Raw genomic sequence first — 18,932 nt, 5'->3', positions numbered from 1 at the left:
AGATCACAGTGTACTTTTACGATATTATTTGTAATACAGTAAAAATATATTTTTACTGATGTCAGAGAGGAAGGGAGAGGAAGAGACAGGAACATCAGTGATGAGACAGAATCATTATTGGCTGCCTCTGCATGCCCAACACCGGGGATCGAATTCACAACCTGGGCATGTGCCCTGACCAGGAATCAAACCATGACCTCCTGATTCATAGGTCAACGCTCAACCACCGAGCCACACTGGCTGGGCATAAATATACAATTTTGAGAATACAAAATGTTTACAAATATAGGTTACAGAAAGTGTCCTCAAACTACGCAAATATCCAGGTACCACCTAAGCCTGCCCAGGTGGACTCTCTGAAGATGGGCCCAGAAACCTGCAATTCCAACACCTTTTCCAGGTGGGTCCTATGCACATTATGAGAATCATTTCAGGTGGAAAGGTCTTAGGTTCCCATTTTATTTTATTATATATATTTTATTGATTTTTTACAGAGAGGAAGGGAGAGAGATAGAGAGTTAGAAACATCGATGAGAGAGAAACATCGATCAGCCGCCTCCTGCACATCTCCTACTGGGGATGTGCCCGCAACCCAGGTACATGCCCTTGACCGGAATCGAACCTGGGACCCTTCAGTCCGCAGGCCGACGCTCTATCCACTGAGCCAAACCGGTTTCGGCATCTCTGCCAATTTTTTGAGTTGCAAGCTCAAAAAAATTCCTGTTACGAACCAGCTTCAGATACCCCACCGCTAGTTGGCGCAGCGAGCGTCACAGTGATTTGACAAACGAGTGATTTGAGTTATGGGCTCCATCACGGAATGAATTAAACTCGTAAGTCAAGGCCCCACTGTATGTGTGTGTGTGTGTGTGAGTGTGTGTGTATTTATATGTCAAACATTCACTTTGCTGAATCTGTTGGGTGGGTCCTTCCTCCCAGGCTCCACCTTCTGAAAGCTGCGGAACTGTGTTGGTTGCGGCAGCAGGGCCAACTGTCCCAAGACGCAAAGTCCCCACCAGCCCTGTACAGACCGCCCATCACCAAGTGGTCCCCTATGAATCACAAGGGCTGTTACCTAAACGATGTTATGAAAGGTACCATCAACTGCCTGGACCTTGGGGAAATACATTGAGTAATTGTGGCTATGCCGATTCCCACACGTCTTCTTTATTAATCCTCACTTGAGATTATTTTTTTCCATTGAGAGTGGGAGAGAAATATCTATCGCTTGCCGCCCACACTGGTCCTGACTGGGGCTGGTGATCGAACCTGTAACCCAGGTACGTGCCCTCTACCAAGAATCAAACCCAAGACCCTCGGGTGTACAGGCCAAGGCTCTAACACTGAGCCACACTGGTTAGGGCCACACACTGTCTTTCCTCTTCAGATGGATCCTGCCTAGTTGTCCCAGGATAACCCCATCTCCAGGCCCACAGTGACTTCCTGATAAGGCTTCCACAGTATCAAGTCTTAAAAACAGAGCCCATCCAGTGTGGCTCAATGGTTGAGCATCAATCTATGTACCAGGAGGTCACGATTCAATTCCAGGTGGGGGCACATGCCTGGGTTGCGGACTCCATCCCTAGTGAGGGGAGTGCAGGAGGAAGCTGATCAGTGATGCACTCTCATCATGTTTCTGTTTCTCCCTTCCTTTCTGAAATCAATAAAAAACAAACCAGCCCTGACCGGTTTGGCTCAGTGGATAGAGCGTCGGCCTGCGGACTGAAGGGTCCTGGGTTTGATTCCGGTCAAAGGCATGTACCTTGGTTGCGGGCACATTCCCAGTGGGGGATGTGCAGGAGGCAGCTGATCGATGTTTCTAACTCTCTATCCCTCTCCTTTCCTCTCTGTGAAAAATCAATTAAAATATATTAAAAACAAACAAACCAACAAACAAATAACATCAACCCATCTTTAATTGCAGTGACTTCTAAGAAGCCAAGGAGACTTTCTGTCCTACTGTAATGAGGCAAACAGGAGGGTCTGGTGTATTTTCCTCTCACGCCTGCTGTTTAAATTGCCAATTTACTTTTACAACAATAGTGAATCAGAAAAAGGGAAAGTGTACATAATCCCACAAATCACTTGCAATTGTCCTCATGTACATTGTTTTGCTCACCTATAGGTACATATATGAGGTTACTCGAATAAGAAGTGTGCCAGGGAAGGAAAGACAGGCTTAAAGTGGAAAGCAACTGTGTCCGGCTCCACCCTACCCAACAGCCACACATTCCACCAACTACTTTTAACTGTTTTTATCCCAGTTCCCAAATAAGGCTATGCCTGTAATTCTGATCTTCCATGGCTTATACACTTTACTGCCTTCCTTCTTTGATAAGGAATTAAGATTTTACTTAGTTCTGTGATTCTCTTTGATTCCAATTTGTTTTTTAAACATTTTTTTTTACTGTAGCCACAATTCCTGACACTGGGTAGTTAAAATAAAAGACATCAAAATCTACCACTTTATAACTCCTGAGTAGTTATTAACATAAGCTTTGGCTTCCATCAACAAAACGGAAAGAGAATATGTGGAAAAAAGCACAGAATCTTGGTATAAACTAACATGGGCTTAGTGATTCAGAATACTCAGAATGTAAGTATCACCCTTACTATGTGGGATGGGAAAGTTAGTGAGACTTGGCATATAAAATGCCATTAGTTTCTGGTATAATGAAATTGCCTTTTATTTGGAAAAGTGTATGCTTAATAGTGACTTCCTGCAGGTTCAAATGATATGTAACCACTCGTACACATCCAATAAACTACTTCTGAAGCAGAGCAACTGCATGGGCATGTGGGTCCCTATCCAGGGAGGTTTAGCTACCAGAAAACTTCCTGGACCCACTCAATACTACATTACGGGAAAGGTCCTCTCCCCCTTTCTTAAATGTCCCCAATTTCTGATCACTTCCTGTCAATGAGTACAGTAGATTCTCCTGGGTTTCCCCTGTCTTTACCCACCCTTTCTAATCTATTCACTTACCATTGCTACCTTATAATATGACAATGGAAAGTGCATAATTGCTGTTGGTAGATCAGTAGGTCTCGAATTTATTTCGCAAACAAGACCTGTTCTATCTACCTTTTAATGTAGGAGGCTGAAAGCTGAGTTGATTCCAATTTTTGTCCTATCACTGTTTCAAGTTCTAATTTTGGCCTCCTAAGTAACCTAACCTATTCTATTTAAAAGCTAATTTCCTAAGATGAGGATACAGAGAAACTCCCCTACACCCCACCCCCAAATTCGCCATTACACCTCAGAGTTTCTTTGTAAAATGCAAAACCAGCACCTACTGTTTATACTAGTTATAAAAATAGTGTTTAGACCTACAATCAAGATTACTCTTCCTAACAATGCTATCATTTAGAATGGAAGGATATATAGAGAACTTCCCAGACAAGAAAGAGCTAAAGGGATTCATCACCACCAAACCAGTATTATATGAAATGTCAAAGGGTCTTCTTTAAGAAGAAGAAAAATATATAAAAATATGAATAAAAAAAAGTGTTTAGTAAAGGGCCAAGTAAAACAATCTGAGTATATTTCTCCCTCTTTTATTCCAATCTCATGAGTCCTCTGCCTTTTCTAGGATGAAACGTTAACATCACAGTCAAATGAAGGCTCCTTTCTAAATTCTGGCTCACAGCTGGAGTACAACTGTCTCTTATAAAATTTGTTTAACAATTTGTTTACCCTAAAGTTCCGATACACACCCCCTTCTCCCTCACCGTTAGAACACTCCTTTTTAAAAAAATTCCCTTAGTTTTAAATTTATAGTCTTCAGAAGTTTCTACAATGTTTTCTTGACTACAGTATTCTCAATTTCTCATGCTACATGGATCCCACTAATCCTGGGCAGTATTTGGCATGATCTTAAGATTTCCTTTCAGCTCTGCAGGAGTTTCCTTTTCTTCTCCAACTTTTTTTTTTTTTAGCCAATTATAGTGTATTTTTGTCCTCATAACTCTCTACGAGTTACCTTAGGCTTATTTTCATTTGCAATTATTTCTTTGCTCAATCTCCATTTTAAATGTTAGGTTCCCCAAGTATCTGTTCTTTTTTTAATCCGTTTTTCCTTTCACATTGAAAGCTTTCACATCTCTTGCTCCCTCCCTTCCATCTATATTGAAGAGACTATCTGGAAAAACATGGGAGCCTCCATAGATGGGGAGGGAAGCTTGTTTAATGGCAAGATTTGCTTTGAAGGGAGTAGGGCCAGAACCAGGTATTAGGATGAAGGTAACTGAGATGCCAAGAAAAGGCAGCCCTTGTTCTGGAGCATAATTCACCAATCTCCGAATCTCCAGACTAAATTTTTTTTGGGGGGGATACCTCATTTACTCCCTATTTTATTTTGCTCAGCCACAGGCAGATAATGCAAAACAAGAAGAGGGAGGAAACTTGGGAATCTCACCAACAGACCATCAGTGAACCCTGCTTTTCTGCCCCAACTGTTAGTCTGAAACTCTGTCGAGGGGCTGAGACCTCCAGTGCCATAGCCCTCTCTTCATGGTCCTGGCTTTAGTCTTTTCCACTCTGCATCTCCAGGTGATGTTCTCCCACCTGCTTTCACTTTGCTCAAATCTGCAGTAATGGCCTCTCCACTTTACCATTATTGATATACACTTCAGCCTTATTTTGGGGGGAACAAACCTTCCAATACCTTATCATTTCTACGAATGTATTATAGGGATAACATCTGATTAAGTTCGGGTGGTTGTTTGCAATAAAATGATAGTGTGATGGACACAGTTCCATTCTGAATTTCCTATTTCCTGCTAAAAGCTTTGAAAGCTTTCCATCAGTTGTCATGTTCATACCTTCTCACCTAAATGTATACGTACACACATTTTAGTGCACATACAGGTAATTTGTGCTGGTTTGGGAAATGACAGGCTCTTGGGTTTTATTGATAGATTCTGACTTCGTAAATCAGGGTAAGATTAGTAATCTGCAGTTCCAATGTACACACCAAGCAATTCTGGTGCATATGTTTGTCTGATGTTGAGAAAAGAAGTTCTGGCATTGAGCTCTCCCATCTTAATTACTCATAGGGTTCCTCTCCCCCGAGTTTTCTCATATTGAGTAAGGGATTTATAATTGAAAGCCTTCTCACATTCATTACACTTATAGGGTTTCTCGCTAGCATGAAAAGGCCTTTTCATCGTGATTACATTTATAGGATTTCATGCCAGTGTGTTCTCTGGTGCATCTCTATTTGAAACCTTTTGTACAATGACTGTGTTAATAAGGTTTCTTCCCTCTGGAATGAATTTGCAGATACACAAAGTTGTGATCACTGCTAAAAAGTTTCCCCACAGTGGTTACATTCATAGGGCTTCTCTCCAGTGTGAATCCTTTTATGTGCAAGAAAGATAGTTACAGCAGAAGGACTTTCCCCTATGAGCACATAAATATGGTTTCGCTCCAGTGTGAATTCACTGGTGCCTAGTAAGGTGACTGCCCCATAAAGAACTTTTTCACAATGATTACATTCATTCATGGGGTTTCTCCACCATGTGTGTCTTCTCATGTTTTTTAAGAGCTAAACGACCGCTGAAGGCTTTCACACACATGGTACACTGATAGGGTTTCTCTCCAGTGTGTGTCCTCTGATGCACAATGAGGAGGTATCTCTGGCTGAAGGCTTTCACACAAATCTTACACTTATAGGGCTTCTCTCCAGTGTGTGTTCTCTGATGCACAATGAGGCCAGATCTCTGGCAGAAAGCTTTCCCACAATGACTGCACTCATAAGGTTTCTCTCCCGTATGGGTTCGCTTGTGCACGACAAGCTGTGACTGCTGCCGAAAAGATTTCCCACACTGGTCGCAGTGGTAGGGTTTCTCACCAGTGTGTGTTCTCTCATGTTTTCTAAGAGATGACCCATCACTGAAGCCTTTCCCGCAGTCAATACACTCATAAGGCTTTTCTCCAGTGTGTGTTCTCTGATGCAGAATGAGGTGAGACCTCCATTTGAAAACTTTCCCACAGTGATTGCATTCATAAAATTTCTTCTCTCCAGCATGAGTTCGCAGATGCGCACGAAGCTGTTTGCGCTCCCAGAAAGATTTCCCACAGTGGTTACACTCGTACGGTTTCTCTCCACTGTGAATCCTTTTATGTGCAACAAAGTCAGAGCTACGGCTGAAGGAGTTTCCACAATGAGTACACAAGTACGGTTTCCCTCCACTATGAATTCTCTGATGCCTAGCAAGGTGACGCTGCCAGTTAACGAACTTTTCACAGTCATTACAATTATGGTGCTTCTCGCCTGTGTGGGTTCTCCTGTGTTTTATAAGAGCGGACGGACCCCTAAAGGATTTCACACACAGGTTACACTGATAAGGCTTCTCTCCAGTGTGCGTTCTCTCATGGGCTACGAGGAGATACCTCCATTTGAAAGCTTTCCCACAATGACTGCATGTATATGGCTTCTCTCCAGTGTGTGTCCTCTGGTGCGCAAGCTCAGAGCAACAGCTGTGGGATTTTCCACGTAGATTACATGCGCGTGGCTTCTTTCTGGTCTGGATGATGTCACCGTCGTGAACAGATGAGGCCGCACAGAAGGCACCATAATCCTCCTCACCTCCAGGATCACCGACAATTATTTCAGTTTGTACAATGCGTTTGTCACATGTGTCCTGCCTTTTCCCAAAATGCACTGGCTTGTTTTCTTTCAGGGACATGCTGCGCTTAACATTTCCATTGTCCTTACAATCATCTCTGTTCTCTACCGAAAAACTTCTACTATGGAAACGCACAGATGTGCCACAGTGGAAAGAATCACTGTCAACAGTATAATCATACGGCTTATTATTTCCCGTTTCAACACTTGCAAGTTTATTCAAGTGAATGCTCTGAGAGAAGGCCCTGGCACTTTCAAGATTTTCACAGGGCTGCAGATGGGCACCACCTTTCTGATGATTAATGAAAACTGAATTCTGTTTCGACTCTTGGAACTGTGAGTCAAGTTTGTGCAAATGTGTTCTTGCAGGTAATGTCAGAGGTAGAAGGCTTTCCCTCAGAGAACTTCCGCCAAGGTCATGCTCACGATGTTCCACTTTCGCAGACACACTGCGCCCCGAGGTAGGTACAATCGGACTCAAAGATTCCTCCTGGTGCTCCTCTGGCTGGTCCCCCCAATCCTGTATTTTTCCTACTGACACAGGCCAGGGGCCCTCTATACAGTGTTTCATTTCCACGTGGAAGGATGGCTCTTCCACACCAATATCCTCTTCAGAACCGGACTCTTTCTTTTCAAGTGAAGTCTTCCACTCTGAAAGAAATCCAAAATGCCTGAATTACTGCAAAAGCCTCAGATGGGAAGGAGAATGAAGGAAAACACCAAGTATGAGAGGTGTCTCTGGGTTTGTTTAGAGTCCTTGAACTATAATTCCAGGCAGGATGTAAAAGAGTGAGATGGACCAGCAAATAGGAAATCAGTGAAGAAGCACAAAAACCAAGCAAAGGTAATGAAGAGTTGATTGAGGAGAGCTGATACCAAAGAGGGAGTAGGGAGTAAGAATAAGCACAAGCCCTAGCTTGTGTGGCTCAGTGGATAGAGAGTTGGTCCGCGGACTGAAGGGTCCCGGCTTCGATTCTGGTCAAGGGCATATGCCTGGGTTGCAGCCTCAATCCCCAGTGGGGGGCGTGCAGGAGGCAGCCAATCAATGATTCTCTGATATCATTGATGTTTCTATCTCTCTCTGTCTCCTTCTCCCTTCCTCTCTGAAATCAATAAAGATATACATATAAGCATGAGAATGTAAGTATTTCTTTTTAAAATGTATTTTATTGATTTTTTACAGAGAGGAAGGGAGAGGGATAGAGAGTTAGAAACATCGATGAGAGAGAAACATCAATCAGCTGCCTCCTGCACACCTTCTACTGGGGATGTGCCCGCAACCAAGGTATATGCCCTTGATCGGAATCGAACCTGGGACCCTTCAGTCCGCAGGCCAATGCTCTATCCACCAAGCTAAACCAGTTTTGGCGATATTTTTCTATTGATTTTTTTAGAGCAAGTGGAAGAGAGAGGGAAAGACAGAAACATCGATATAAGAGAAACGCATTGATTGGTTGCCTTCTGCACGAGTCCAGAACAGGGCCCAGGCCAGGGAGGAGTCTGCAAACAAGGTACATGCCCTTGACCGGAACTGAACCTAAGACCCTTCAGTCCGCAGGCTGACGCACTATCCACTGAGCCAAACTGTCTAGGGCTCAAATGTGTTTTTATTGATTTCAGAGAGAGGAAGGGAGAGGAAGAGAGGGACAGAAAGATAACTGATGAGAGAGAAACTGAAAGGAGACCTGAGGACTGCTTCCTCAGGTGGAAGCTATGATGAGGGGCTGGGGAAAACGAGAGGTCAGGAGGGCCTGGGAACAAGACAAGGTGGCCGAAGGGTAAAGAAGAGAGGGAAATGGGAACAGAAACAAACCCCGGCCTGAGAAATGTGCAGACAGTAGCGAGTGTTCTCGCTGGGCGGGACCCGTGGGTGACGGCATGGTTGTCTTGCTGGACATGAGGAGGCAGCAGAGAACGCCGAGGAAGCTCCTGCAAACGGCCTCCCTCCTCCTCTGCCCGAGTTAACTAAATGCTCTCACCTCCGGGAGGCGGTTCCTGCTCCGCCCTCCATGGACCAGCACCGCGCTCCAGGCAGGAGATCACATCCACAGTGGGGAGCAGAAGTCCTGGTCAATAGGGAAAAACACAGCACTTGATGCTCTGCTTCCAGAGAAAGAGACTGTGTCCCCAGGCCCAGCCCTCTCCCGTGGGGTCAGACAGGGATGGGCTAGGAGGGCCCAGGAGCCATTCCTAGGAACTAAGTCACAAACATGCAGTGGAGGCTGACTGAACAGCAATGCCCAGGATCTGCATCTAAAAGGGACTCACTTCTGTCCTGAGTATAGGGTTAGCTCTTAAAGGCACAATTTAAGATGAAGGAAAAACAAACAAACAAACAGAAATATATATATATTCTGTAATTTTACAAAATATAAGGTGTTCTAGCAGAATAACTGAATAGACAGTCCAGAAATATGTTTCCTCCTAAGAGAAAGGATTATCAGGTCTTTATATTAGAGCTTCTCTTTACTGTAAAGAATGACAGTTATCTGTGGACCTTACTAAAGTGTAGGTTTTATTTGCAAGCAAACGCGCGTGCGCGCACACACACACACAGTGACCCACTCTGGGGATCACCCAGCACAAGCACCTCCCTGGAGTCAGAGCTCGGAGTCCTAGGGGCAGAAAGCCCATGCGATGGGTAGAGCCCAACTTACCCAGAGAGACGAGGTGGTCACATGTTTCCAGAGTCACGTCGTGGTACAGTGTCCTCTGGACCAGGTCCAGCTGTCCCCACTCCTCATGTGTGAAGCTCACCAGCACATCCTTGAAGCTCACGGGTAGCTGAAACATCGCCCGTGTTACCAAGGGGCCCTGCCTCCCCGATGGGAAGGTTGAGGAGGGCAGGACAGCGCAGGGAGGGAGGTGGTGTGGGTGGTGTGGTATCCAGAGCATCCACAGGGTTCCCGCCTCTGGGCAGTGCTCTGATCAGACACCAGTGCAGTCCACAGCGTCTTCACTTCTGAGGGCCTGTCTGTGGCTGGTCACTCCACGGATTCTGATTTTCTGTCCCAGGAAACAGCGGGAACCCCACTCCCTACTTTTCCACAAAATCACAGATTTAAAGGCTCTCAAAGAGGATGTTCAAAATCGTGGATGAGCAAAACACAGCCCAGCAGACAGGCCAAGACTGTGTGTGCTTTCAGAAGGTTAATGCCATGAGGTAAACTGTTCTCCCCCAAACTGACATGTTGAAGTCCTACCCCACCATGTGATTGCATTTGGGGAGAGGGCCTTTATGAAAATAATGTTAATGGGGGTTCTATGGGCAGAGCCCTAATGCAGTGGGATTGGTGCCCTCAAAAGGAGACCACCAGAGACTTCTTTCTCCATCACTGAGGACACAGAGAATTAGCAAGTGAGGAAGAGGGTCGTCGGGCAACCAACTGTGCTGGCCCTTGGTCTCAGACTGTCAGGTTTCAGAACCATGAGAAAATGAACGTTGCCTGAGCCACACAGTCCGTGCTATTTTGTTACAGCAGCTGCAGTAGACCTAATACAGCTAAAAATGGATTTTTTTCAAAGGCCATGTACAAAAAGAGCATGGGGAAGGGAGCAGAGCCTAAGGCAGTTCCCACCACCTGGTCCTCTACAGAAAACACTGACAGAGCAGGCGTTCAAGGAAGGCTGGCAGGTGAGGGAGGGGTCATGCACCCTGACCCTGGGTGGCAGGCCTGATGTGGCATCTCAGCTTCACACCTGAGCAGCTGGATTCCTGAGTGAGTCCCTGAACTTCTCAGGTGTGAGCTGCCTGACGTGACCATGAAGGCAGCATCCCACTCTGGACATGAGGGAGAGACCGGGCCCAGGGCACCAGGTACAGGAGGCCCCAGGAACCCCTGGCTCACCCACACAGGGAAGGAGCTGTATCTGCAGGGAGCCCGGGGGTCTCACCCAAGACAGCATCATGGCTCCTGGGGAGGCGAGTGCTATATTCCTGGACCCACTTTACAGCTGAGGAGACAGAGAGGCAAACATAGCCAAGGTCTCTAACTCACCTGGGATGGGACTGGCTGAGCACACACTTCCATTTCCTCCTCAGACCTGAAGGAGCCGTCTCCGAGGGGGCAGCCGTCCTCAGGGGGCAGTGCTAGTGGTGGAGGCACAATCAGGGAGTCAGCCCCTCCTCAGCATCCCCACACCCCCGAGCCCACCCCACCCCCAAAAAGGAGAGGAATGTTCCAGCTGAAGGGCATTGCCTTTGGGTATGAGGAGCAGGAAGGCAGGACTCTGAGGAAAGCCACGCCGGCTTTCCAGTGGGGAAGCGGGTCCAGCCTGGTCAGGTCTGGGCCGGGGATGGTCCTGAGTGCCCCCAGGCTAAAGGAAATGCTCGGGCACGTGCTGTGGTGTCTGAGCTGTGAGCTCACAGATAGTTTTCCCTCAACATACAAGCAAACAGGTCAGGTTCGTTTCTGTCATCTCAAGAGAATGAATGGGAGAGGTAAAGGCCAGGGTGTCAAAGCAATTGCATGATTTTTAATGATTGCAATGAGCCTAGTCGGTGTGGCTCTGTGGTTAAGCGTCTACCTACAGACCAGGAGGTCACGGTTTGATTCCCGGTGAGGGCATACGCCTGGGTTGTGAGCTCGATCCCCAGTAGGGGGCGTGCAGGAGACAGCTGATCAATGATTATCTCCGTTCAACTCTGAAATCAATTAAAAATATATATATCTGAGTCAAAATATTCCAATGAAACATCTAGTGGTTTGGGAAAAAAAAAAAGAAGGAAAGGAAAACCTGTACAGTTCTCAAACAACAGTGAAACATGACCTGGTTTCAAAAAATGTTTTTGCACAATTTAAAATATTACAAGGAAACCTCTGCCAGTTTCTAAATATGTGTGTGGGGGATGGTGACAAGGAGGATATGAGAATCCCCAGGACAGCAAAGGACACTATGAAAGAGGGGTGTCGTCCCACATGCACCCTCCCTCAAGACATTCTGGAGGTACCAAAATGCTGCCCCACTGCCTGGGCCAGAATAACAGAATAGACAGTCCAGAAATAAAACCTCGCTTATATGGTCAATCTATGACAAAAGGTTAAGACAGTCTCTTCAAGAAATGGTGATGGGAAAAACTAAACAGATAGATGAAGAAAAATGAAACTAGGCCACTTTCCAACTCCATATGCAAAAATAAACTCACACTGGATTGAAGACTTAAATGAAAAAAAAAAAGGAAAAAACTTTTTGACACTGGTCTTACCAATAATTTTTATTTATTTAATTTTTAAAAATCCTCACTAAAGGATATATTCATTGATCTTAGAGAAAAAGAGACGCGCGCACACACACACACACACACACACACAGAAATGGATGAGAGAAACTTCATCAGTTGCCCTCCATAAATGCCCCAACCAGGGATCGAATCTGCAACCATTTGGTGTATGGAATAATGCTCCAACCAACTGAGCCATCCAGCCAGGTCCTATCAGAAAAAAAAAAGGAAAAAACTTTTTGACACTGGTCTTACCAATAATTTTTATTTATTTAATTTTTAAAAATCCTCACTAAAGGATATATTCATTGATCTTAGAGAAAAAGAGACGCGCGCACACACACACACACACACACACACACACACACACAGAAATGGATGAGAGAAACTTCATCAGTTGCCCTCCATAAATGCCCCAACCAGGGATCGAATCTATAATGCTTCCCTGTGAATCATGATCTTGTTGTTTCCCGCCATCCTGTGAGAGTAGATGGTCTGAGTCCTATGTTTTTTTAAATATATACTTTTATTGATTTCAGAGAGGAAGGGAGAGGGAGAGGGAGAGATGGAAACATCAATGATGAGAGAGAATCATCAACTGGCTGCCTCCTGCACGTCCCCCACTGGGGATCGAGCCCGAAACCCAGGCATGTGACCAGAATTGAACCCGGGACCCTTCAGTCCACAGGCTGACGCTCTATCCACTAAACCAAACCAGCTAGGGCCTACCAATCATTTTTAGATATTGTGTCCTAGGGCAAGGGAAACAGAAGCAAAAATAAACAAATGGAAGTATATTAAACTATAAAGCTTTTGTGCTGAAAGAAAACCATCAACAAAACAAAAAGGCAACTTATGAATGGGAGAAGACATCTGTAAAAGATATATCTGATAAGGGGTTAATATCCTATATATTAGTATGTAAAGAACTCATACAGCTCAACATAAAAAAGAAAATCCAACTGAAGAATATGCAGGGCCCTGGCTGGTGTGGCTCACCTGGTTAAAGCATCGTTCCAACAGGAACCCTAGCGCCCTGTTGGGGAGCATGCAGGTGGGTACAGCCACTGTGGACAGCAGTGTGGAGTTACCTCAAGAAATTTAAAATGGAGCCGTCTTATGACCCAATGATTCCCTTTGGGAAATTTATCCCAAGAAACCTGAAACACTAATTTGAAAGAATGTATCCACCCTTAGGTTAACTGCAGTATTATTTACAATAACCAAGATATGGAAGCAACCCAAGTGTCCATCAATAAATGAGTGGATTAAAAAATGGTGGCACATATATATCTACAAATAGAATATTACTTGGCTATGAAAAAGAATGAAATTTCGTCATTTATGGCAGCATGGATGGACCTAGAGTGTATTATGCTAAGTAAACTAAGTCAGAAAACTGAAAACTGTATAATTTCACTTACATGCAGAATCTAAACACAAACAAAATAGAAACAAACTCATAGATACAGAGATAAACTGATGGTGGCCAGATAGGTGGAGGGGTGGGTGAAAAGGTCAAGGGGATGAAGAAGTACAATCTGCCTATTATAGAAATAATCCCATGGATTGTAAAGTACAGCCTGGGGAATACAGTCACTAATATCATATTAACTGTGAATGGTGCCAGGTACCAGACTTATCAAGAACAGCACAAGGTACCTAAAGGTCTGATTACTATGTGTACACCTGAATCTAAGAGTGTACGCCAACTATAATTAAAACATACTTTTTTTAAAAAAATAAAAAGCTTGAGTAAAAATTCACCAAGGCCTGGTGACTGGGGAGCCAGAATCCAAGAGCTCTGCAGCCATGATACTGAGCACATTGTCACCCTGGCTCTCAGCTTGCCCCCCCCAGCACACCCCTGCCCGGCCCACGGCCCCTGCCCTCTTTCTTGTCATTCTCCACCAGGAGCCACCTCTCAGCCCCTCCCACCTGGGTGCCCTGCCCCATCTGCCCCGTGCTACCGGATGCTTCTCTCTGCCTCCCCCTGCTGGTGTCTATGTCCTGGGTGGTATGAAACTGCAAGGACAATGACATCCAATCCATCTCCATCCCTTACAACTGCAAGGTCTGGCTCTCGCTCCCCCTTCTGACCCCTCTCACCATTCTCTTCTCTGCAGACAAACTTTTAAAAAAATATATAACTTTTATTTCAGAGAGGAAGCGAGAGGGAGAGAGAGAGAGAGAGAGAAACATCAGCGATGAGAGAGAATCATTGATCCGCTGCCTCCCGCATGCCCCACACCGGGGATCGGGGATCGTGCTCTGACAGGGGATCGAACAGTGACCTGGTTCTTAGGTCAACACTCAACTGCTGTTAAACCTCATCCGAGGTTATTTTTCCATCAATCTTTTAGAGAGAGGGAAAGACGGAGAGAAACATCCATGGGAGAGAAACACTTCGATTGGTTGCCTCCTGCACATGCCCCAACCAGGGCCCGGTCCGGGGAGGAGCCTGAAACCAAGGTACGTGCCCTTGACCAGAATTGAACCCAGGGCCCTCTGATCCCCAGGCCGATGTTCTATTCACTGAGCCACGTTGGCTAGGGCCCATCTCTGCAGACAAACTTCTCAATTCATTCCAATCAATGATCCGGGACGCCTCCAAGTCCACACCATCCTAAGTGGCTCCTCCCCAACTTCTCAGGGGAGGTTTTCATTCTGTTTAAGCCCCTCCCTTGCCACCATGCTCCTGCTCCTCCCAGCTGAGTGACCAACACCCTCAGCCTCTCCTCTTCTCCCGGCCCATCCTCACCTTGCCCTCTCACCTGTGCACCCTCACAGGCACACCACACCCAAGAAGGCTGCCCACAGCTCGCGATAATGCTGTCTTGTTGTGACACTCTAGCCCAGCGGTTCGCAACCTGGGGGTCGCAACCCCTTTGGGGGTCGAACGACGCTTTCACAGGGGTCGCCTAAGACCATCGGAAAACACATATATAACCACATATTGTTTTTGTGATTAATCACTATGCTTTAATCATGTTCCATTTGTAACAATGAAATTGGGGGTCACCACAACATGAGGAACTGTGTTACAGGGTCGCGGCATGAGGAAGGTTGAGAACCACTGCTCTAGCCCGTCCCTGAGCAATCGCCTACTGCCTAACCATCTCCACCCTCTGATCCTCTCCTTCCTTGTCTGGAGGCACCCACGGGCCAGGTCTAGGAGCACCCACTCTGCAGCCAAACTGCTTGCCCCCAATTCTTTTTTTTTTATTTTAAAGAAAAGTTTATTGATTCTTGGAGAGGAAGGGAGAGGGAGAGAAACATCATGGTGAGAATGGAACACCGAGTGGCTGCCTCCTGCACAGCTCCTACCAGGGATCGGGCCAACAACCTGGGCGTGTGGCTTGACCAGGAATCAAACTGACAACTGCACGGTGCACAGGATGACACTCAACTCACCGAGCCACACCGGCCAGGGCCAGACGGTCTGCATTCAAAGTCCCAGCTCTACCACTGCCTCAGTAGGAAGGACCCCAGCAGATGTTAACACCCTGGGCCTCAGTTTCATCTGTAGACTTCTGGGAGAACAGCAGGTTCTGCCTCACGGTGCTGCTGTGAGGATCAGATGAGCTGAACCCTGAGCTGACACCCAGTATGGGCACAGCACATTCATATCAATTACACACACACATGAGATTCTCCTTCCGAATCGCATGCTGGACCTGGGATAGGGCTGGTCTGGCTGGGACCCTGAAGGACTGGGGAGGCGGCTCCGTCTCTTTACATTTCCAATTTCCCCTTTCCCTGACGATGGGGTGGGGTTTCAAGTGCTGCCCCAGGCTCCCGGACACTGCCATTCCCTCCTCCACATCTAGTCAGACCCCCTAGAGCACTGATGGCGAACCTGTGACACGCGTCTCAGAGGTGACACGCGAACTCATTTTTTTGGTTGATTTTTCTTTGTTAAATGGCATTTAAATATATAAAATAAATATCAAAAATATAAGTCTTTGTTTTACTATGGTTGCAAATATCAAAACATTTCTATATGTGACACGGCACCAGAGTTAAGTTAGGGTTTTTCAAAATGCTGGCACGCCGAGCTCACAAAGTTCGCCATCGCTTCCCTACAGCATCTTCAACTCAACAGAGCTGTGACCAGAATTCCTTCTCTATTGTTTCTGCGACTTCCTTCTTGGCAGCCCGTTAGAAATGGAGTCTTGGCTGGTCGTTCAGCTGGTTAGTGCGTTATCCCATTATAGCAAGGTGGCCAGTTCAATCCGGGTCAGAGTACACACAAGAATCAACAAAGAAATGCATACATAGCCAGGCCGGCATGGCTCAGTGGTTGAGCATTAGCCTATGAACCAGGAGGTCATAGTTTGATTCCCATTCGGGCTCAGTTGCAGGCTCAGTGCCCAGTAGGGGACGTTGGAGGCAGGCTCAATCCCTAGTGTGGGCGCGTGCAGGAGGCAGGCAATCAATGATTCTCTCTCATCATTGATGTTTCCATCTCTCTTTCTCCCTCTCCCTTCCTCTCTGAAATCAATAAAAATACCTTTAAGAAAACAACAACACATAAATAAGGGCAACAACAAATTGATGTCTCCCCCTCTCTCTCTCAAAAGAAGAAAAAAGCCTGGCCAGGTATATCAGCTGCTTAGAGCATACACCAAGGTTGCAGGCTTGATCCCCAGTCAAGGCACAAACAAGAATCAACCAACAAATACATAAGTAAGTGGAACAACAAATGACTAACTCTCTCTCCCTAAAAGCAATCAAGAAATAAGAAGCAATGGAAATGCAGAGCGCCTTCGCCATGTCCCCTGCCCTAACACTCCCCCGTGCACTCAGTTATTTCCAAAGCCACAGGGTCCCACTCCCAGAGGCTCCCTGAAACCCAACAGGCAAACCCTCAGGCCCAGGACAGCTTCAGCTCCCAGTCCTGCCCACCCCTCCAGCCCCTAACTTGGGGCATCAGCACCCACAACCAACGGAGGCCCCCAACACCCAGGAAAAGGTGTTTGCTGATGCTGTTTGCTCGGGCTGGGCTCCCCCTCCCTCTCTGTTCACTTGGACAACATACACTTTCTCTTCAGACTGTACAGAGTTCACCTGCCAGTGGAAGGAAATGTGGTTAAGCGTTCTGGGCCCGGGTGTCTCTAGGTCAGTGATGGCGAACCTTTTGAGCTCGGCGTGTCAGCATTTTGAAAAACCCCAACTTAACTCTGGTGCCGTGTCACATATAGAAATTTTTTGATATTTGCAACCATAGTAAAACAAAGACTTATATTTTTGATATTTATTTTATATATTTAAATGCCATTTAACAAAGAAAAATCAACCAAAAAAATGAGTTCGTGTGTCACCTCCGACACGCGTGTCATAGGTTCACCATCAATGCTCTAGGGAAAGGGTGGGGATGTAAGGGGGGCAGCCCTCCTGGAGAACTTTTCTAGTTCATGGAAGCCAAATAGAGAACACACCTAGAAGCAAGATCTCCGCAGACTGACAAAGGGCTTTCCAGCAATGAGCTTGCGGCTTCTTTTAGGCCAGTGGTCGGCAAACCGCGGCTCTTTGGCCCCTTGAGTGTGGCTCTTCCACAAAATACCACGTGTGGGCGTGCACGTACAGTGCGAAGGTGACTTAAAACTTTATGTAAGTTTATTAAGTTAATTTTAGGGAACGTTGTGGAGTGAAAGAAGATGTAGTGTCGATGATTGAGAAAGGTAGGTCGAGATGGTTTGGACATAGAGAGAGGATGAACGAAAGGAGACGGACGAAACAAGTCTACAAGACGAGTGTGGGTGGGAGTTGGAAGGGGTCGACACAGCGAACGTACCTCCATCAGATTGAGGACGTTTTTAGCAAAGGCCAGCTTAGGAGGACCCTGATTAAGTGAATAACAATGTACCTACCTATAGAGTTTAAGTTTAAAAAATTTGGCTCTCAAACGAAATTTCAATTGTTGTGCTGTTGATATTTGGCTCTGTTGACAAAAGAGTTTGCCGACCGCTGGGCTAGGCATTCAGAATTAAGGAAGGAACATGCGAAGATTACACGCAAAGAGGGGACGGGAGGAGGAAGCAAGACAGGGATCAGGGGTGACACAATATTTAACAACAAAAGCATTTCAAAGGGGTGCTAACCTGGGTAAAAACACGGAATCAATGGACAGAGTCTGCCTAAGACCAGTGGTTCTCAACCTACCGGCCCTTTAAATACAGTTCCTCATGTGGTGACCCCACCATAACATTATTTTCGTTGCTACTTCATCACTGTCATGTTGCTATGGTGATGAATCGTCATGTAAATGTCTGATCTGCAGGATGGTCTTAGGCGACCCCTGTGAAAGGGTCCTTTGACCGCTGAAGGGGTCGCGACCCACAGGTTGAGAACCACTGGGGCCCTAAGACAAGGATAAGCTTTTTCACTACAGAATAGCCCTGGGGCGTGACTACCTGCCAGGACCGACCTGGTTAGGAACTTACGACCTTCTTAGGACCCTGAGGGGTCACTTTTCACAGAGGACGCCTTTCTTTATCCACAAGGAGGACTAACCTGGGCTAGGGGCTCCTGCACCCAGAGCCCCCCCCAACCCCCCGGGGGTGGGCAGTGTGGTTTAACCCTTTGAGTGCCAACCAATATCCTAGGAACTCTGCTAAAATTGCCAAGGTATTTTTTGCTGATTTTTACAGCAGTTTGGGGGGGGGGGTAATTATGAATCACAAGTAAATGAAGTTACATATTCAAAAACTTAAGGAAACCTTTACTACATTGACATACTTAGCAATATCGTCGTCACTAATAAAAGCAGATTTAGAGCCCTGACCTGTTTGGCTCAGTGGGTAGAGCATCGGCCTGCGGACTGAAGGGTCCCGGGTTCGATTCTGGTCACGGGCATGTACCTGGGTTTCGGGCACATCCCCCCAATAGGGGGCGTGCAGGAGGCAGCTGATCGATGTTTCCCTCTCATCAATGTTTCTAACTCTCTCTCTCTCCCTTCCTCTCTGTAAAAAAATCAATAAAATATATTTTAAAAAAAATCAGGGAAAATGGAGGCGCGGTCCAGGCCAGGGTGGGAGGCGCCACATCCACAGACGGCCGCCTGCGTCCCGACAAAA

General features: G+C 46.2%; 1 protein-coding gene across 1 annotated transcript; it reads right to left on the bottom strand.

Annotated features, from left to right (window-relative positions):
• Nucleotides 1-3,680: 3,680 nt before the first annotated feature.
• On the bottom strand, nt 3,681-18,669 carry ZNF544 (zinc finger protein 544). Its single transcript, XM_006758967.2, has 5 exons — nt 18,641-18,669; nt 10,631-10,722; nt 9,290-9,416; nt 8,612-8,698; nt 3,681-7,283 (listed from the first exon to the last, which is right to left on the bottom strand). The coding sequence occupies exons 1-5, from the start codon at nt 18,663-18,665 to the stop codon at nt 5,500-5,502; spliced, it is 2,115 nt and encodes a 704-aa protein (XP_006759030.2). The 5' UTR covers nt 18,666-18,669; the 3' UTR covers nt 3,681-5,499.
• Nucleotides 18,670-18,932: the final 263 nt, after the last annotated feature.

The sequence above is a fragment of the Myotis davidii genome, unplaced genomic scaffold (genome assembly GCF_000327345.1).
Source record: "Myotis davidii unplaced genomic scaffold, ASM32734v1 scaffold936, whole genome shotgun sequence".
NCBI classification, from domain to species: domain Eukaryota; kingdom Metazoa; phylum Chordata; class Mammalia; order Chiroptera; family Vespertilionidae; genus Myotis; species Myotis davidii.
Note: the sequence above shows the minus strand (reverse complement) of the source record. Positions and strands in the feature narration are given on the sequence as shown.

What these genes read in the sequence shown, in the direction of transcription:
- ZNF544 (XM_006758967.2), bottom strand. Translation starts at nt 18,665, where the DNA reads ATGCTCTACCCACTGAGCCAAACAG. An exon ending in CTCAGCCAGTCCCATCCCAG is followed by an intron (nt 9,417 to 10,630) that starts GTGAGTTAGAGA and finishes GCGATGTTTCAG; the next exon opens with CTACCCGTGAGCTTCAAGGA. An exon ending in GCAGGAACCGCCTCCCGGAG is followed by an intron (nt 7,284 to 8,611) that starts GTGAGAGCATTT and finishes GATTTCTTTCAG; the next exon opens with AGTGGAAGACTTCACTTGAA.